The sequence below is a fragment of the Mobula hypostoma genome, chromosome 4 (genome assembly GCF_963921235.1).
Source record: "Mobula hypostoma chromosome 4, sMobHyp1.1, whole genome shotgun sequence".
NCBI classification, from domain to species: Eukaryota; Metazoa; Chordata; class Chondrichthyes; order Myliobatiformes; family Myliobatidae; genus Mobula; species Mobula hypostoma.
This window is the reverse complement of record NC_086100.1, coordinates 27,226,213-27,243,697: the sequence shown is the minus strand read 5'-3', so window position 1 is coordinate 27,243,697 and position 17,485 is coordinate 27,226,213. Positions and strand designations below refer to the sequence as shown.

Here is a 17,485-nt window from a genome sequence, read left to right as displayed (position 1 = left end):
TTTTGTACTCGGTCCTGGCCAATTCTCACCAGCCGTTTTTGTCATCTGCTCAAAAAACTCAAATAGATTTGTGATACAGGAATTCTTCTGTGCAAGGCCTTATTGACAATCCCTAATAAGCCTGTGTTTTTTCCAAATGCAAGTAAATCCTGTAGGGCTGATGTAAGGTTCACCAGACTATAATTTCTTGTTTCGTCTCTGTTGAGTTTCTTAAAGAAGGGAATAATGCTGGCTATTCTTAAGTCTTCTGGGACTTCAACTATAATTTATACAATTAGGCAAAACTGGAAAGGCAACAAATTATACAATATCTGTAGAGGACGAAAAAAAATCGAAGAATAGGTTGATGTTTTGGACTACACCCTTGCTGAAATATAAACCCAATTTTGTCGAGCACTTCCACTACATCTGCAAAAAGTGGGATTTCCCAGTGGTCAAGCACTTTCATTCCAATCCCCATTCCCGTTCTGACATGTCAGTTCATGGCCTCCTCTGCCACGATGATGTCACTGCAGGAGCAACACCTCACATTAACCTACAACCTAACGGCATGAACATCGATTTTTCCAACTTCCAGTAACTCCTGCCCCCCCCCATCCCTTTCCTCTTCTTCAATTCCCCACCCCGGCCTCTCACCCCTTCTCCTTACTTGCCTATCACCTCCTTCTCTCTCTTCTCCCACGTTCCACTCCCCTCTATCAGATTCCTTCTTCTCCAGTCCTTGACCTTTTCCACCTATTACCTCCCAGCTTCATTCCCCCTCGCCACCCATTTGGCTTCACCTATCACCTTCTAGCTTGTCCTTCTTCCCCCGCTCCTTTCCAGTCCTGATGAAGGGTCTCAGCCTGAAACGTTGGGTATTTACTCTTTTCCCTAGATGCTGCCTGGCCTGCTGAGTTTCTCCAACATTTTGTGTGTGTTGTTGATTATGCTAGTATGCTTGGGCTTGTTAAGATATAGAAAGAGGTAGTACTGAGACTCTCAAAGCAAATTAATGTGGATGTCCCCAGGGTCTGATGGGGTATACTCCAAGTTATCGAGAGAGATGAGATTGATGGGCCTTAAACAAGATTTTCATGTCTTCTCGAGCCTCAAGTAAAATCACAGAGCTGATCTTTTTTTAAAGAAAGAAAATAGAGATAATCCTGTAAACTATAGACTGGTGATTCTTACATCTGTGGCAAGGTGGCTATTGGACAGTTTTTCTAAGGATAGGATTGATCAATATTTGGAAAACCATGGTCTGATTAGGGACAATCAACATTGCTTTGTGCAGGATTTATCACGTCAAGCTAACTTGATCGATTTTTTTGAGGAGGAGATGAAGGTGATTCAGGACGGTAGAGCTGTGGTATTGTCAACATAGATTCTGGTAAGGCATTCGTCAAAGTCCATCAAGGCATACTGATACAGAATACTAAAATACACGGGATTCCATGTGACTGGGCCATTTGGATTCAGAATTGGCTTGTTAACAAGACAGAGGACAGTGGTTGATTGGACTTACTGGTGAGATGTCCACTTTGTTTCAGGAAGGCTCTTAGAATAAGCCAGGAAATTTTATCAATACACACGAAATGCTGGAGGAACTCAGCAGGTCAGGCAGCATCTATGAAAATGAATAAACAGGTTTATCCTACAAAATGCTTTGGATTTCTAGCATCTTCAGAATTTCTCATGTTCAGCAAATTGTAGTTTGGTGATTCTGACATTTGTGGATAAATTACTGAAAGATATTCTAAGGACGAGCACATATAAGTATTTGGATATACAGGATCTGATTAGGGATAGTCACCGTGGTTTTGTGCATAGTTTGTAATGTCAAGTCAAATTTTTAGATTTTGTTGAAGAGGTTCCAAGAATGTTGATGGAGGAAAGGAGCTGAACGTTGTCTACTTTAACTTTAACAAGGTTTTTACAAAGTCCTGCAAGGAAGGCTGGTCTAAAAGGTTAAGTCACTTGGCATTCTGGTTGAAGTAGCCAATTGGATTCACTGTTGCCTTAGTAGGAGAGGCTAGAGAGTAGTAGTAGATAGTTGCTTCTTTGACGGGAGGCCTGTGACTAGTGATGTACTGTATCAGTGCCGGATCCATTGTTGTTTATCATCACTGTTAATGATATTGATGATAGTGTGATAAATTGGATCAGAAATTTGCAGATGACACCAAGATTGGGGCATAGTAGACAGCAAAAAAGACCTTTAAAGTTTGCAGTGTGATCTTGATGAGCTAGTAAAGTGGTATAAAAAATGACAGATGAATTTTAATGCAAAAAAATATAAGATATTGCATTCTGGGAGTACAGACAGGGTAAGACTTATACGCTGAATGGTAGGGCTCTGATATGTGTGGTAGATCAAATGGAACTGGGAGTACAGATCAAAAATCTTTGAAAGTGGCATAGGTAGATAGGGTCACAGAACTTTTGGGACACCGGCCTTCATAAATCATAGTACTGAGTACAGGAGTTGAGATGTTATGTTGAAATTGTACAAGATGTTGGTGAGGCCAAATTTAGAGTATTGCGTGCAATTCTGGTCACCTACCTATGGGAAAGATATTAATAAGCTTGAAAGAATGTAGGGAAAATTTACAAAAAATGTTGCTGGGACATAGAAACTAAATTATAGGAGAAGGATAAGTCTTTATTCCCTGGATTGCAGGAGAATGAAGTGAGATTTGATAGAAGTATACAGAATTATGAGGAGTTTAGTTAGAGTGAATGCATGCAGGCTTTTCCCCTTCGGGCTGAGTGAGACTAGAACTAGATGTTTAGGGTGAAAGGTGAAATATTTAATAGGAATCCCAGTGGAAACTTCCTCACTCAGAGGGTGGTGGAAATATTGAATGAGCTACTAGTGGAAGAGGTAGATGCAGATTCATGAGTTTAGATGGGTACATGGATGGGAGAGGTTTGGAGTGATATAGTCCAGGTTCAGGCAGATGGGACTGGGGCGGGAGAAGATCAAGTCAGCATGGACTAGACGGAACGAAGGGCTTTCCTCTATGCTGGACTACTCTATGACTCTAAATAACTTGAATGAAAACGGAGATAGGTAGGTCGGTAAGTTTGCAGACAATATGAAGATCGGTTGTGCTGTGGATAGCAAAGAAAACTACCAAAATATATATAGCGTGATCATAGATCAGTTGCAGATGTGGGTGGAGAAATGGTAGATGGTGTTTAAGCCAGCCAAATCTGAGGTGTTGCACATTGGGAGATCAAATGAAAAGGAACAGTACATCGTAAGGCCGTTAACAGTGCTGTTGTACAAAGATATCTTGGGGTCTTTGACAATAACTCCATGCAACTGCACAAGTTGATGGGTTGGTAACAAAGGCATAAGGCATGCTTTCCTTTATTAGCCCAGCATTGAGCTCAAGAGACAGGAAGTTATGTTGCATATTTTAAAAACTTTGGTTTGGCTGGTTCATTTCTGGTCACCTAGAATGTGGAGGGTTTAGATAGCATGCAGATCTAGCTAGCCAGAATGCTGCCTGGATAAGAGAAATGGGCAAACTTGGATTATTTTCTCTAGTGGCGGAGGTTGAGGGAGATGTATTTGAAGCATAGATAGAGTAGACAACTATTCCTGATGAAAAGTCTCTACCCAAAGGTTGCTTATTCCTCTCCACAGACGCTCTCTGACTTGCTCAGCTTCTCTAGCATTTTGTGTGTGTGCATTGCTCAAGATTTCCAGCATCTGCAGAATATCTTGTATTTAGAGTAAATATCTGGTATCTTTTCCCGAACGTTGAAAAGTTTAATATTAGAGGTCATGCATTTAGGTGAGAGGCGGCAAGTTCTATGGAAATATGCAGGGCAAGTTTTGTTTTTACACGGGGAGTGGTGAGTGGATATTATGTAGGCTGAATGATTCGTTAAATTAGGTGCTTACCGAACTGGTTTACTCAGTTCAAAACCGTGGACCGAAGAGCCCTTTCTTGTTCAGTACCGTTTGTCCTATGCTAAACTTCGCTAGACTTAGAATAAATAGCATCGTTGAAATAGATTTTAACTCGGGGCGTAATTAATGCTATGAAACCAATAAAAAAACTGATTCACCAAAAGCAGATTCCAGACATTTAATACCGGGAAGAGGACTTCGGGGTCGAGAAGATGTGAAGTTGACATCGCCCCCAAACTTGCTGTATTGCACCAGGCTGACGCAATAAATCAAAGTCATTTGATTAATTCAACGTACCTCCTTTAACATACTCACCGATGAATTGGTCACCGAAAGCTGATAATAATCCTTACTCGGTGGTGGAGCTTGTGCGCTGATTTCAAAAATTGTGCCCTGCAATAAAGAGGCCATCTTGGACGCTTCTTATTGCCAGAGCAACGGCGTCGAATGTAAACAAGAGCAGCCACGACTAGTTTTACTTTACTCCGAGTTCGCGCAATGCAAATTCGTCAAAGCCGCATCAACAAACCTTAACGGTGCATTTTTTGCTTTTTGTGGAAAAGCTTTAACCGGACCGATTTAAAATACTATTTGCCCCACAAAAAAACCGACGTGTGCAACTGCCAACGTCAACTGGTCTCTGTGACGACCAATTTCCCAGGACGTGGGGGGGTCATGACCCCGCGCAATGATACCCCTTAAGGTGGGAGAGCAAGAAGAGTTAATTAATTGTAAATTATAGCTGATCGCAGGAGTATATTTTCCCTCAAAGAAAAAGGAAGGGAGAGTGTAATTCCGAGGTGGCAAACACGGAAAAGGAAGCCGGGAGAGTGAAGAAGGCGGGTTTAATTTTTTTTTGGAAGCCGTCACACGTATTTGTTCGGTTTGTGGGGCCCGGAAAGGAGTGACACCAGCTCCCGCTGGAAACAACGGGAAGGAGGCCCGGCGGTGGGGAAGGATACAGGCGCCACGGAGGGTGAGCGGGCGGGCCGGTTGGCCCAGTGGAGTCGCCGCGGTGCCCGACAGTTTAGTACAGGCACTGGGTGAGCTGGTGGCAGGCTGTAGAATTGGAACAAACTAGGTAATAATGTTTATTTCCAACAGCTGCAAAAAAAGGGGGGAGAGAGAGAAAGAGGTAAAAAGATGATACTGTGAATCCTTTATCATTACAGCAAAACAGTTCCCAGTTTTTTCCCCCCCTCCCCTCCTGGCACTAAGTATGAATTCCTCAGCCTTCTATCTCTTTCCAGGCTGAGCAAGATCTTCCCTGCCCCAACCACTGCCTCTAAACGTTGTTTAAATAATTGAATGCCGGGGGTGGCAGGGCTAAGTATGTCAGTTTTCTCTACTATTGTATCCGAGAGCGTTGATTTGTTTCACCCTCTGAAAATGAGTGAGCACATTTTGGCTTCTCGTTCTTTTTCCTGTTTATGGCGAGGATCATAGGGAAGAGGCCTGTGGCTGAGCCTTATCCAGAGTCCAAGGGACAAAATAGCCGTCTCTTAAAGTTGTTATTTCTTGAAGGTTTTTGTTATTTCCTAAGTATTTTCTTGATGACTTTCATTGTTTGTTTTGGGGAGGAGGGAAAGGCGAGGGGAGGAGGGAAAGGCGAGAGAGGGGCGGTAGAGGAAGTTTATTTTAATAATTTCCTCTTTCTCCCGCCCCCCTCCCTTTCCTTCCCAGCAGCACTTGCTGTTTGACGTTCACACATCCGGCGACAGCTGTAACTCCGACAGCGGGGATTGATGCTGAAACACAGGCCTGGACGCTGACACCCCACTGTCTTCCCCTTTTCCATAGTCTTTAAAAAATGCCTTTATGATAAAGGAATAGAGGCAGCTAAGCTCGAACCTGACAGGAACTATAGCTGCTTCAACCCACTCCCTGCTGATTGTTGGGCTTAAACCCCACTACGAGGTAGGCCGCTTATAACCATCACGAACGCTGTGAAATAAAAGACCTGTTGTCTAGGCCTGATTAGTAATATTTTCCATGGCCCAGTTTGGAGGACAACAATGACCCCATTCTACGCCTACTAATTTTGGCTTCATGGGTTAAAGATATACTTAGAAAAGCAACTTGTACATTTACAGCGAAGAATAGCGGTGGTGCTTTCCTGTGATATTTATCGATGACAATAAGTTAACCATTTCGTTTCTCCCATGGCGGTACAGTAGTTGTATATGTAGGCCGCAAAAATAAACAGGAATGGCTAGCGCATTTACGTATCTCCCATAAGCCTGTTTGTCTTAATTTCAACAAAGGCTGTAATACGTTTAGATTATTTATCAGGGATTTTATGTAGAGTATCAAAAGTTCTGTATGGTTTCATCAACGTTTGTTCAAACTGCAGCGCTTTCGTTTTCCTATATTTCGTTAAACAAGTGAGCTTAATTCAGTCTAGGGAAGTCTGCGAGTTTTGCCACGGATATTAAAGTATTTTGCGAGAACCTTTGCTATTGAATTTGCACTAAACGTTCAACCTCGTACTTTATCCACAGTTTAAGTAAGTTATTTCAAGAAAGCTTAACTTTTTGGCAGGGAGATGTACTATACTTCCTGCTGCTGGATTATTGTGCAACTGACAGCAAATTGGGGGAAATAGAGCTAATGTGTAATATTCAGACACTAAGGCATTTGTCTCAATCTAGGATACATTAGTTTTAAGATATATTTTTCCTCCACCTTGAAGTAAATTGTTTTTCCATACATTTTTTTTGTAGATTTTTTGGTACCTTACTATCTTGAATCCAGAGGAATGTTATCGAAGGTATTTTTCATTAAGTATATCATGACTAAGTTTGATCTGATTTTCCTTGCAGTTCCATGTTTAAATCTTCTTGTCTGTTGGGTTGGGGTAATAATTAAGTATTTGTTTTAAAAGCTTTGGTACTTGGGGGGGGAGGAATATAAACTTATTTTGCAAATCTACTTGTCTGCTGATTGCAGTGAAAATTCTATTATTAACAAGCAACTGATTAACACCTTATGTTAAAGCTTTTCTCATCATTTGAAGGAATAAGGGTTTTATTCAATATCATATTCTGAAGTAATTGATAATTCCCAGTATAGGTAGAGATGTTCCCTCATAGCATAGGTGTGAAAGTTTTTATTTATTGAGATACAGCATGGAATAAGCCTTCAAGCCGTGCCGCCCAGCAACCCCTGTTTTAACCCTAGTCTAATCACAGGGCAATTTACAATGACCAATTAACCCACCAATCGATATGTCTTTGGACTGTGGGAGGAAACCGGAGCACCCAGAGGAATCCCACATGGTCGCATGGAGAACGCACAAATTCTTTACAAACAGCGCCAGGAATTGAACCCAGGTCATTGGTACTGTAAAGCATTGTGCTAACCACTACACTACTGTGCTACTTACAATCTTGATATGCAAGAGACTTAAGGTGGTTTATTCTGCATTTCTTGTCCTTTATAGTGCAATATCTTATATGAAATTAAAATTGCTTTGATAGTTTAATAATAAGTTGAAATGTTGACCACAAAGATGAATAATCAAATCCTTTGATCATGGTTATCTGCAAAAATTCTTTTTACAGGTGTTTTTAATTATAAGGTGGGAAATGTGTAATTTAATTCATATTTCTGGAGATAAACTGACTTTTTATCTAAAAGGGGAGTAAATGTGAGTTGTTAGATTTATTTACAGAAGTTAAAACATGTTCAATGTTTGGTAAGGAGTACATGTACAATTTTTCCATTCTCATCTTATTCCAGATTGAAAAGTTTAAAATGGCTGCAACTTTTTTTTTCCTGTGCTTACAGGTCAGTTTCACGTGATGTTCCTGCTCAGGGTGCATTGAGGGTTATATAATCTGGCACTGATGTCCTTGCACAATTTGTAAGTAAACAGGGCTAAGATTTGTATTGATGGCCTGGAAGCAGATACATTACTTTTTAAATGTTGAATTCTGGGAATGTTATCATTCAAGAAAGAAACTGTTTAATGAGCTTAATTTGTCCGCCCTTCTAACTCTCAGTAGTAATGGGTGAAAAATCTGGTGAACCCAACAGTGCTTTGAAGCATAAATGAAAGATTAAACATGACTGTTGCCAATGACATCTTATTTACCAATACTGTTAATTTGGGTTCATGGAAGTCTAAATTACCCGCTACCTCCACCCAAGTAAAATAGAATTAATGTTAACTGGCCTGTGCTTGAGGGAATTCTGGGTGGAATTTGATTTTAAAAATGCATAATCCTCTAATTTTAAAAATGCTGGTATAATCTTTCATTAAAATTCATAATCTAAGTTGACATCAGACAGGTTGTCCTATGCTGAAGGCTCTTCTGGTCTAGAATTTGTGGATATATGGAAGCCAAATACAAAGGAAGACTGAGGTCATTTGGCATGCATTAATCTTGTGTTTCTGAAATATATTGTAACTTAAGTTCATTGTTTTAAGACATTTCTGTCATTACCTATCAAAACCTGAAAATTGCTTACACTGCAGATAACAGTTGTGGCAAGTGATTATGGATGAGAAACTTAAGATTGTTTAGGATTGAAATGATAATAGACTCATTCAGAACTTTGGAGGTTTACTGAGTGGAATGTATTTTGAATCTGAACAGAACCATTTCTAAAATTTCTAAATACTTGAGTTTTATTTTATATAATGTGGCTACTGGCTAATTAGAATTTGTACAAAACATAGCTAATTGAAGCCCCTTTTGTCCTTGCACTCCTAGACAAACAATACTAATTTAATTAGTTTTGAATCACAATCATTCTAGTTTTAGGGCAATGTGGTATTTTACAAATAGCAAGAATCTGCATAAATTACAATAAAATTGATGTCTATATTTACTTAAGGGTCAGTCTGGTTAGGAACCTAAAAAAAATCTTCTGATCAATTTTGAGAAAATGAGGGATCATCTGTCTGAATGTGAAGAAATAAGGTTATGCAGCAATTCATCAGATGTAGACTGGTGTAAAATGTCGGTGAAACTTTGTTATGGCTTGAATTTGCAACTTTTCTAACTATGTTTGTCATGAATAAGGGAAACCCATCAAATATTTTGCAAACTGCTTTTTGATTTTATTCTCCTAAGCGTCTTCCAATCTACCTTTTTTTAAAAAAAGCGCTTGGTATTGGGTTAATTGTTGAAAGAAGGTAATGAGAGGAATAGATTTTGATATTAGCACAGCATTTGAGTGTAGCATTGTGGAAGCTAGGGAAAATTGAAGCCATTAGAGGTCATGGGGAAAACTCTGTGCTGGCTAGATGTACCAAGTATAAAGGTTGAAGGCATTAATTGAAATGCCTCGTGTGTAAACTTGAAAAACTGCCAACGGTTTTAATATTTCACTGAAGTATTGCATGTTTCATAAGGAAATATTTCATATGAGCATGGCATCATATGCTGAAATTAGAAATAGCATATAAAATGCAATGAAATATTTGGTAATGATGCTAGGGGATTTTGTTAATTTGCATAATTGCATCCATGTATGTTAAAAGAATTTGGAGGAAAAAAGATATTAAAGCATAGTACTAAGTTGTGCTGTATTATGAAAGGACTGTTGAAAAACTAAAGTGACATCTGTAGGAAATGAGAAAGAACCAGTTGAGGAAACTTGATCTGTCATTTTAATATATGTATCAGAATATGAATGGAATTGATTAATGGAAAAGGTGTTTGCAAGTATAATCTAGCCAGCATAGATTTCAAAATGGAAAGCCTTGGTTAATCAACCTTGTATGCTTTGCAGACAGTATATGGATAATGCAGTAAATAATTTCTATTTTCCAAAAACTTATTAAAGAAATATATTGAATTTATAAAAGAATGGAGAACAAGCTGACTTAAGGCACAGTGTGTTAAGGAGAGCTATTCAGAAAAGCATCAAGTAGAAAAAGGATCATTTGAGGCCCATACTTTGCAATTTGCATTAGAGATAACAGCTTTGGACTGAAGAATATAATTCAGCTGATCAAATGGCACAAAAATGCCTGGATGTGGGAAATGGCCAATATTATAAAGGATTGCAACAGATGGCAAGGATGCATTAAATAAATTTCAATGGTCAGATTATTGAAAGCTTTTGAGCATGTATGAGGTGTTTTGGTAGGAAATGTGTCACTTTTCTGAAAAGTCATAGAAATGTGTGGTAGGATATCAAAGGAATTGGCATCTCAATGTACTGGACAAGGTAGCGAAACTGCTTTGTAGCCAATTTTTAACAGAAAACCATGCATTAGGATTTATTGGCACATGCAATTGATAGTTTGTACCATACTTTGTTTTGATATATTTGGAGGAATGGACATTGTTCTCTAGCCTCTATGGAAGGATTATGAAAATACTAGAGAATGCGCACTCAAAAACAAAAAGTGCAAGGATGATATTGTTAGAAAAATATATTCAAGTTTTGTTTTTGCACTGGTATAGAATTGTCTGAAGGAAAACTAAAAATATAAACAGCTTTCTCTGAGAGCAGGGGTTCCCAATTTAGGGTCTGGGGTCCACTGACCTCTTGGTTAATGGTAAAGGTCCAAGGCAGTAAAGGGTTGGGAACCTCTGGATGAAGGGCAGAACTACTGACCATCAAAAATACGCTATTGAAAATTTACACAAACTATGGAACTGAGAATATGGAGCTTGCTATTGCAGGAGGTAGTTGAGTCTAATGCATTCAGGGAAGGGTGGTTAAACAGTTGAGGAATGCATCAGTTGAATGGTGCAAAACATGAGGTGTACATGGAATAATTGGGCTGAATGGCCATATACAGTGTATCACAGAATGTGAATCTTTGTCCTGTTTCATGCAAATGGGTATGTGAAGAATACATGACACTCCTTCCTTGATGGGACTAACAGTGATTCAGCTTTTGACTGGTTTATCATGGTAGTTGTCACAATGAAGTTAAGAGAAAAAAATTCTCCTTTATTTAGGTATCCTTTCTGAAAATGTTAGGATGATGCTTTTATATGGAGTATTTAAAATGGGTTTCCCTTGTATGGATTAATATTGGTAAGAAATGGTGAAATTTGGAATTGTTTTGGGTGAAAGAAGTGGCAATGCAAAATTAACATTTGAAAATATGGCTTTGAAGCTGTTGGATTGAGTTGAACCCTGATGTCTTTTGCCCAGATTAAATGTGACTCCCATCCTGCTCGGGTGTCCTCACCAATGTAAGCTAATTGGGCTTAATGACTGCCGCAGTTCTGTAAGCTTATCAGTAGTATCAAACTACTACTGGCATTTAAAGCTAATGCAAATGAAATTTAATAGTGGAGGAAAATTCAATCATGGCTCAGAGAAATTGGATCAATATTTGGGTAGAGGAGAAGAAAAGACTGGTCTTTCAGCAATTGGTAAAGATCTGAAGTACTGCCATATGTATTAGCAATCTTTTTGAAAGAGAAAGCTGAACAATTATGTCAAGGCAACTAAGGATGGGCAATAAATTCAAAGAATGAAAATTGTAACTGCTAAATAGTGCTCCTGAAGATTTAAATCTTGTTTATAGGATTGTTTATCTACCCAGTCAACTGAGATGTTCCAAACATAATTAACCCTTCATTTACAACTCATTGAACAGTATGCAGTAAACAAATTCATTTACTGCTTTTGCCAAGTGGTTGTCTTACAGAGATAAATGACATACTGTTACTTCGAACATTGAAATATTTGTTGCCAGTTAATTAGTACTGCAGAAGCTGCTGGTAATTTGAGTTTTAATAATATTCTAAAACTATATGTAACCTTTCAGTGGGTAACTGAGACATGTATGACTAACATTTTCAAATGTTAGTCACACAGGTCACAGTTGGCCAGTTGAAAGGTTAATTAAAATATTGTGCAAGATCTGAAACTTTGTGGGTCTAATTGTTTAATTTATAAAGGCACAGCATACTGTAACATACAGGCTATATTCTTTCGTCTTATTTGAACTGAAGTATCCAGTGACCTGAGTGTGGGGGTTGAGATCAGATTTTAACCCCATAACTTCCCTTTATGATCTAGTTATCAGCTAGCACATGATGAAATATCTGGAGCTAGTACCTTTGAAATCATGCGCCTGATAATTTAACCCTTATAATTAAAGTTACATTGCTGTTACTTCAAACCTGAGACTAAAGCTAATTTTTCTGATAATAGTGCATTAAGAATTCAATGGTGAAACTAGCAAAGAATTTGTTCAAATTGTTTTCTACACTGGACTTAAGTGTTGTAGTTTGATTCTGAGCTTTGTGTTGTGTAGCAAGGGATTCAGCTTGATTTGTGCTTAAATTAAACACTAAGCTTCACTTCAGATATTATCCATAATCTGGTACTCTTGTATTTAACTAAACTTGAGAGTCTAGGAGGAAGAAAATTACATGTTATGTATAAGGGAAATAAAATTTGTGTTCTGGCTAATTGCATGCTGAATGTCCATGGTTTGCTTGTTGCTGGAGGCAGTGGTGATCTGAATATTTTACAATTTTTTTAATGTTTTTGGTTACCTACATTATCAGATTTTTGGCATGCCCGTGCAAAGATGTAATATTTTGAAAAGGATATTTGAGGGGATGGGTTTGGCAGTTGTGGAAATAGTGGAGGCAAGTGAAGGAAAGGTTGTCAGTACATTAGAAGTTAGTATATATATTTTGAAGTTTGCCTGGTTTCATTGCTTAATGGTCAATATGTGCAGTAAACCTAACTTTAACTGTTCGTTGGGCACCACTTAACTGAATAGTTAACCTGCTTTACAGTAGAATTTGAAATCCATTCAGGTACTGTGGAAGAAGTTTTAAAATTGTGAAACTTAATCTTTGTTTTTAAAAAAAAATAAATCAATCCATGCTTTTGTTAATCTGTGAGCCCGTATAGTCATGATTAAGAGTCTGTGTGGAAATCAAGCTAATTTATCAGTTCCAAAAACAGCAAACACAGGTTTTAAAATTTTAGATGTGATGTTATTTTCAGTGTATGTCCTAATAAATCCCCATCAACTGGCTTCTAAGTATGTAATGGACAAAATCAAAATTGGGTTTATTATCACTGATAAACATTTGTTTTTTGTGGCAGCATTACAGTAAAATATTACTAAAGGTTATAGTAAGAAATAATAGTGCAAAATAGTGAAACAGTTTTCATGGTCTCATGAACCATTCAGAAATGTAATGGTGGAGGGGAAGAAACTATTTCTAAAACATTAAGTGTGTGTCTTCAGGCTCCTGTACCTTTCCCTGATGGAAATAATGAGAAGAACTGGGTGGTGAGGGTTCTTAATAATGTAATTTTAGATGAGGCTTGTATTTAGTTTAGTTTGGAATGAGATGCACACTATGGAAGTATTGTGTGACAAATTTGGCAGTGGATTTTTGCCACATGCTCTACATATTGGGAAATATTTTCAGCTTAACCTGATTGTTAAAGCGAATGTTTTTAACAGAAAGCATTTTTTTCTCACATCTTTGTTAATTTTCTTCATGAAGAACCACTAGATGGCATGTAGCAGATACGATTAGATCAAAGGTGGAAACAGTGTAGTCCTCAACTTGAAAGGATAACTAGTTTGAGCTTGATCTGAGTGTTTCCTGCACTTGCTGTTTTTAGTTGAGCTTTCCAACAAATGCATTTAAAAAAAAAAATCACACAGGCACTAAGTGATGCATGCTATGCTTGTACGTGTCTCGTGATTTTTGTTCATCACATTTTGTTTTTATTCTCTTCGCTATCTAGTTATGATTTTTACTAATGCTAAACTTTTCAATCTCTTTGTAATAGTGCATTGAGTCATTTTCAAAATGTCTTTTCAGAGGCAAACTATTGTAAGTTTAGACCTGAAGACCTGAGGAAAATATTCAGTCAGCACCTGTGCAGTGAAATGGTGAACTTTCAGGTCACTCATCCTTCAGCTCCTGGATGAACAGGGATGGGGATGGAGGAACACAATTTGAGGGGTGGAAGGGGACATGCTGTAGATTGGAAAGCAGGAAAGGTGAAATGCTGGAAGATATGGTGCAGGATGAAAAGTAGATTAGGATATGGTGGGAAAGGAAACTATCGAGAGAAATTTAAAGGAATAAATTCGTTAATCTGAAGTGTTGTTGCTGCAATACGAAGGTAATAAACTGCCTTGTCAGAAGAGAGCATTGAATTGCCATAGAATAAAGTCGAAGTCAAATAGTCCTATGCACATCTATGTAAAAGGGCAATGAACATGCAGCAGTGTCAGAAGTACATAGTATCATATAAGCAACATTCATAAGGTTATCGTGTTGCGAAAGTGTAGTGATTAGGGTTGTTCTATTTGGTTCAAGAATCAAATGGCTGAAAAGAGGCTATTGAATATGGTGGTGTTGGGACCAGGCTTCTGTACCTCCTGTCCGATGGTGGTGATCTTTGGATTTTGTTTTCTTGAGAATCAGGTTTAATATCACTGGCATACATTGTGAAATTTGCTATTTTGTGGTAGCATTACGTAATACATTAAAACTATAAATTGCAATAGGAAATATATAAAAAATTAAGTAATGCAAACAAGAACAAAAAAAGGTAGTATTCATGAGTTCATTGTCCCTTCAGAAATCAGGAGGAGGAGAAGAAGCTGTTCCTGAAATGTTGAGTGTGTCTCCTCAAACTCCTAATGAAATGTGGTTCTGTCTTTGGAGCCCAGGATAGATCTTTAGAGATGTTAACACCTAGGGACTTGAAACAGCTCACACTTCCAACATCTGATTCCTGGATGAGGACTGGTGTGTTTTTACTGGACTTCCCCTCCCCACCCCAAAGTCTTACTGTTGAATGCAAGGTTGTTGCAACATCACTCAACCAGCTGATCTATCTCACTCCTGTATCCCTCATCACCATCTGAAATTCTGCCATGAGCAGATTTATAGATGGTATTTAAGCTGTGCCTGGAGAGTAGAGCAGTAGGCTGAGTGCGTATCTTTGAGCTGAGCCAATGTTGATTGTCAGCGAGGAGGTGTTATTTTTGATCCACACTGGATATGGTCTCCCAGTGAGGAAGTCAAGGATCCAGTTGCAGAGGAAGGTACAGAAGTCCAGGTTTGGGGGCTTGTTGATTAGAATTGAGGGTATGATTGTGTTGAATACTGAGCTGTGGTCAATATATAGCAGCTGTTGTCCAGGTGACCCAAGGCTGAGTGGAGAGCAGTGAGATTGCATCTGCTGTAGACTTATTGCAGCAGGTCCATTTCCTTGGGCAGGAATTGATCCTGGCCGTGATAGACTTCTCAAAGCACATCACCACGGTAGATGTGAGTGCAACTGGGCAATAGTAGTTGGGGCAACTTGCCCCTGCTCTGGAGCACTGATATGATTGTGACCCTTTTGAAGCAAATAGGCACCTCCAATTGCAGCAGTGGGAGACTGAAGATGTCCTTGAACCCTGCCCTACCAGGTTTTCATTGCCCTACCAGGTACACCATCAGGGCCTGATGTCTTGCGAGGGTTCATCCACTTGAAAGATATTCTGACATTAGCATCTGAGACATCACAGGGTGACCAGGTGCTGCAGGAATTTGCAGAGGTGTAGTTTTATTCTGCCTTTTACTGTGCTTAAAAAGCATTGAGCTTGTGTGGGAAGCATCACAGCCACTTCTGATAAGATTTGTCTTGTACGAAGTGATAGCTTGCAAACCCTGCCAGAGCTAACGTGCATTGGATTCTGTCTAACTTATATCGGAATTTTTTTTCCACCCTTTAAATAACCTTCTCTAGGTCGTACCTGGCCTACTTAGTTCTGGTATAGTTTATGTTCAGTGGTCTTAAATGCCACTGGTCTAGCCCTCTGCAGGTTACAAATCTCCTTATTCATCTACAGTTTTTGGTTTGTGTATGCTCGGTATGTTTTCGAAGGCACACACGTGTCTTAATGAAGTTGGTGACAACTGTGGCATATTCATTCAGATTTGAAGATGAGTCGATAAATATTGTCGAGTCCCCAGACTCAAAGCAGTCCTGTAAGCACTCATCTGCCTCCTTTGACCATACTTGGTCCTCACCACTGGTGCTGTGGTCTTTAGACTCTGCCTAGATGCTAGGAGTAGAAGTACAGCCAGGTGTTCAGATTTTCCAAAGTTCCTCTAGTACTGCAGTCTTGCTCTGAAGTCTACAGTTTTATTTTTCAGAGAATGTACATTTGCCATCAGGATAGTCTGGAGTGAGAGTCGAAAGTTTCTGTTTCAGTCACACTTGTAGACCTGCTCAGCTTGCGTGCTCCAGTTTTTTTTTGTAGTATGCCATGTAGATATTACTGATGGGACAGTGGAATCTGCCTGTGATATATTGGGTAGAGTCCAATACACTGCAACTTTGTGCTTTTCTGTGCATTTGAATTGCCATACCAGACTGTGATGCAACCAGTTAGGATACTTTCAAGAGTACATTTCCAGAGGCTTTCTGAAGGTTTTGGTGACTAGCTGAACCTCCTTGATGTCCAAAGAAAGTAAAGACACTGGTGTACATTCCTTGTGATTGTCTATATTCTGGGTGTGAGAAATGTCATCTGATATTATAGACCCAAGGAATTTAAAGTTGCTGACTTCATCTGCCACGTTTCCTATCTCTATCTGGTATGCCTCATCACGTGATTATTCTTTTTTTCCCTTGTGTTTGTGCTCTCTTCCTCTCTTTTCTCCCCCCACCACCACCACCACCCTGGCTCAACAAGAGTGGTGTCATTGGCTTATTTGTATAAGGCAGTAGAACTGTTAGCCACACATAGATGGAACAAAGGAACGGGCACAAATAATATGGCAAGTAGCTAATTAACTTGAGAGACTTAAGATGTGGTCCATAAAGTGAATGTACTTTTGTTATCCACATTGTAAAGAATATGTTGAGAAACAAGGACAGCACATTAAATTAAAAATAGTCCAGTTGAATTGCCTGGGGGGAAAAATGTTTGAGACTCGAAGTTAAGGTTCCTATGTGCTTGCAAAGGAATATGGATTATAAGTGTTAGTGCTGGTGGGGACATGGTTGATTGAGGAGGCCAGGATGTTTTGGTAGAGAGTCTTTGTTTTGAGAAGTATGGTAATATGGAGATGTTTCATCAAAGGTAAAGCTTACTGGGTCAAAGATGAACAGTATACCTGTCATCTGACTACATGTACAACTAAATGAAACCATGTACCTCTGGACCATGGTGCTCCCACAATACATACATCTCACACAGCACATAAACCAAAATAATACCATGAGTAAGCTAATAAAATTAAATTATAACGTATGTTAAGTGTGCAGCACAGATAAACAGTACAGTAAACAACTTGCTGTCCGAGTGATGAGACCTCTGGTGGCAGGGTATTCATTAATTTTACGCCCCGCGGGAGGACGCTGTAACCTAGTCTGGAATTTCTAGTCCAGATGTACCTGCACCTCCTTCCTGGAACTTTGAAATAAAGAAAACATAATTGAGTCATGACTGGATCATTTTGTGGTTGTTCAGGAAAATGTCATTGTGCACTGTGCTGTATAAAAATGTGGCACAGGAAATATAAAATGTGTTGGAATTATAGATCTAGTTTGGCTTCTGTGTTTGTGCATACTTAGACTTGAATATCAATAAAAATTTTTCATGTTTCC

General features: G+C 38.9%; 2 protein-coding genes across 16 annotated transcripts in view; one reads left to right on the top strand and one right to left on the bottom strand.

Annotated features, from left to right (window-relative positions):
- Positions 1 to 4,560, bottom strand: part of LOC134345196 (F-box only protein 36-like) — a 73,505-nt gene extending 68,945 nt beyond the window's left edge. The window contains exon 1 of the mRNA XM_063045457.1: positions 4,223 to 4,560. Within this exon, the coding sequence (XP_062901527.1) occupies positions 4,223 to 4,318 (96 nt within the window). The 5' untranslated portion in view covers positions 4,319 to 4,560. The remainder of the gene's footprint in view (positions 1 to 4,222) is intronic.
- Positions 4,561 to 4,654: 94 nt separating this feature from the next.
- The window catches only part of trip12 (thyroid hormone receptor interactor 12), a 161,240-nt gene continuing 148,409 nt past the window's right edge, over positions 4,655 to 17,485 (top strand). For 3 of the 15 annotated variants that reach the window (XM_063045455.1, XM_063045441.1, XM_063045449.1), the window contains exons 1-4: positions 4,786 to 4,988; positions 5,591 to 5,824; positions 6,631 to 6,677; positions 7,697 to 7,772. The gene's annotated coding sequence lies outside the window, so the exon portion shown is untranslated. Of the gene's footprint in view, positions 4,747 to 4,781; positions 4,989 to 5,590; positions 5,825 to 6,630; positions 6,678 to 7,696; positions 7,773 to 17,485 lie in introns of those variants that run through there. The other 12 variants (XM_063045444.1, XM_063045456.1, XM_063045454.1 and 9 more) reach the window with 12 other exon arrangements.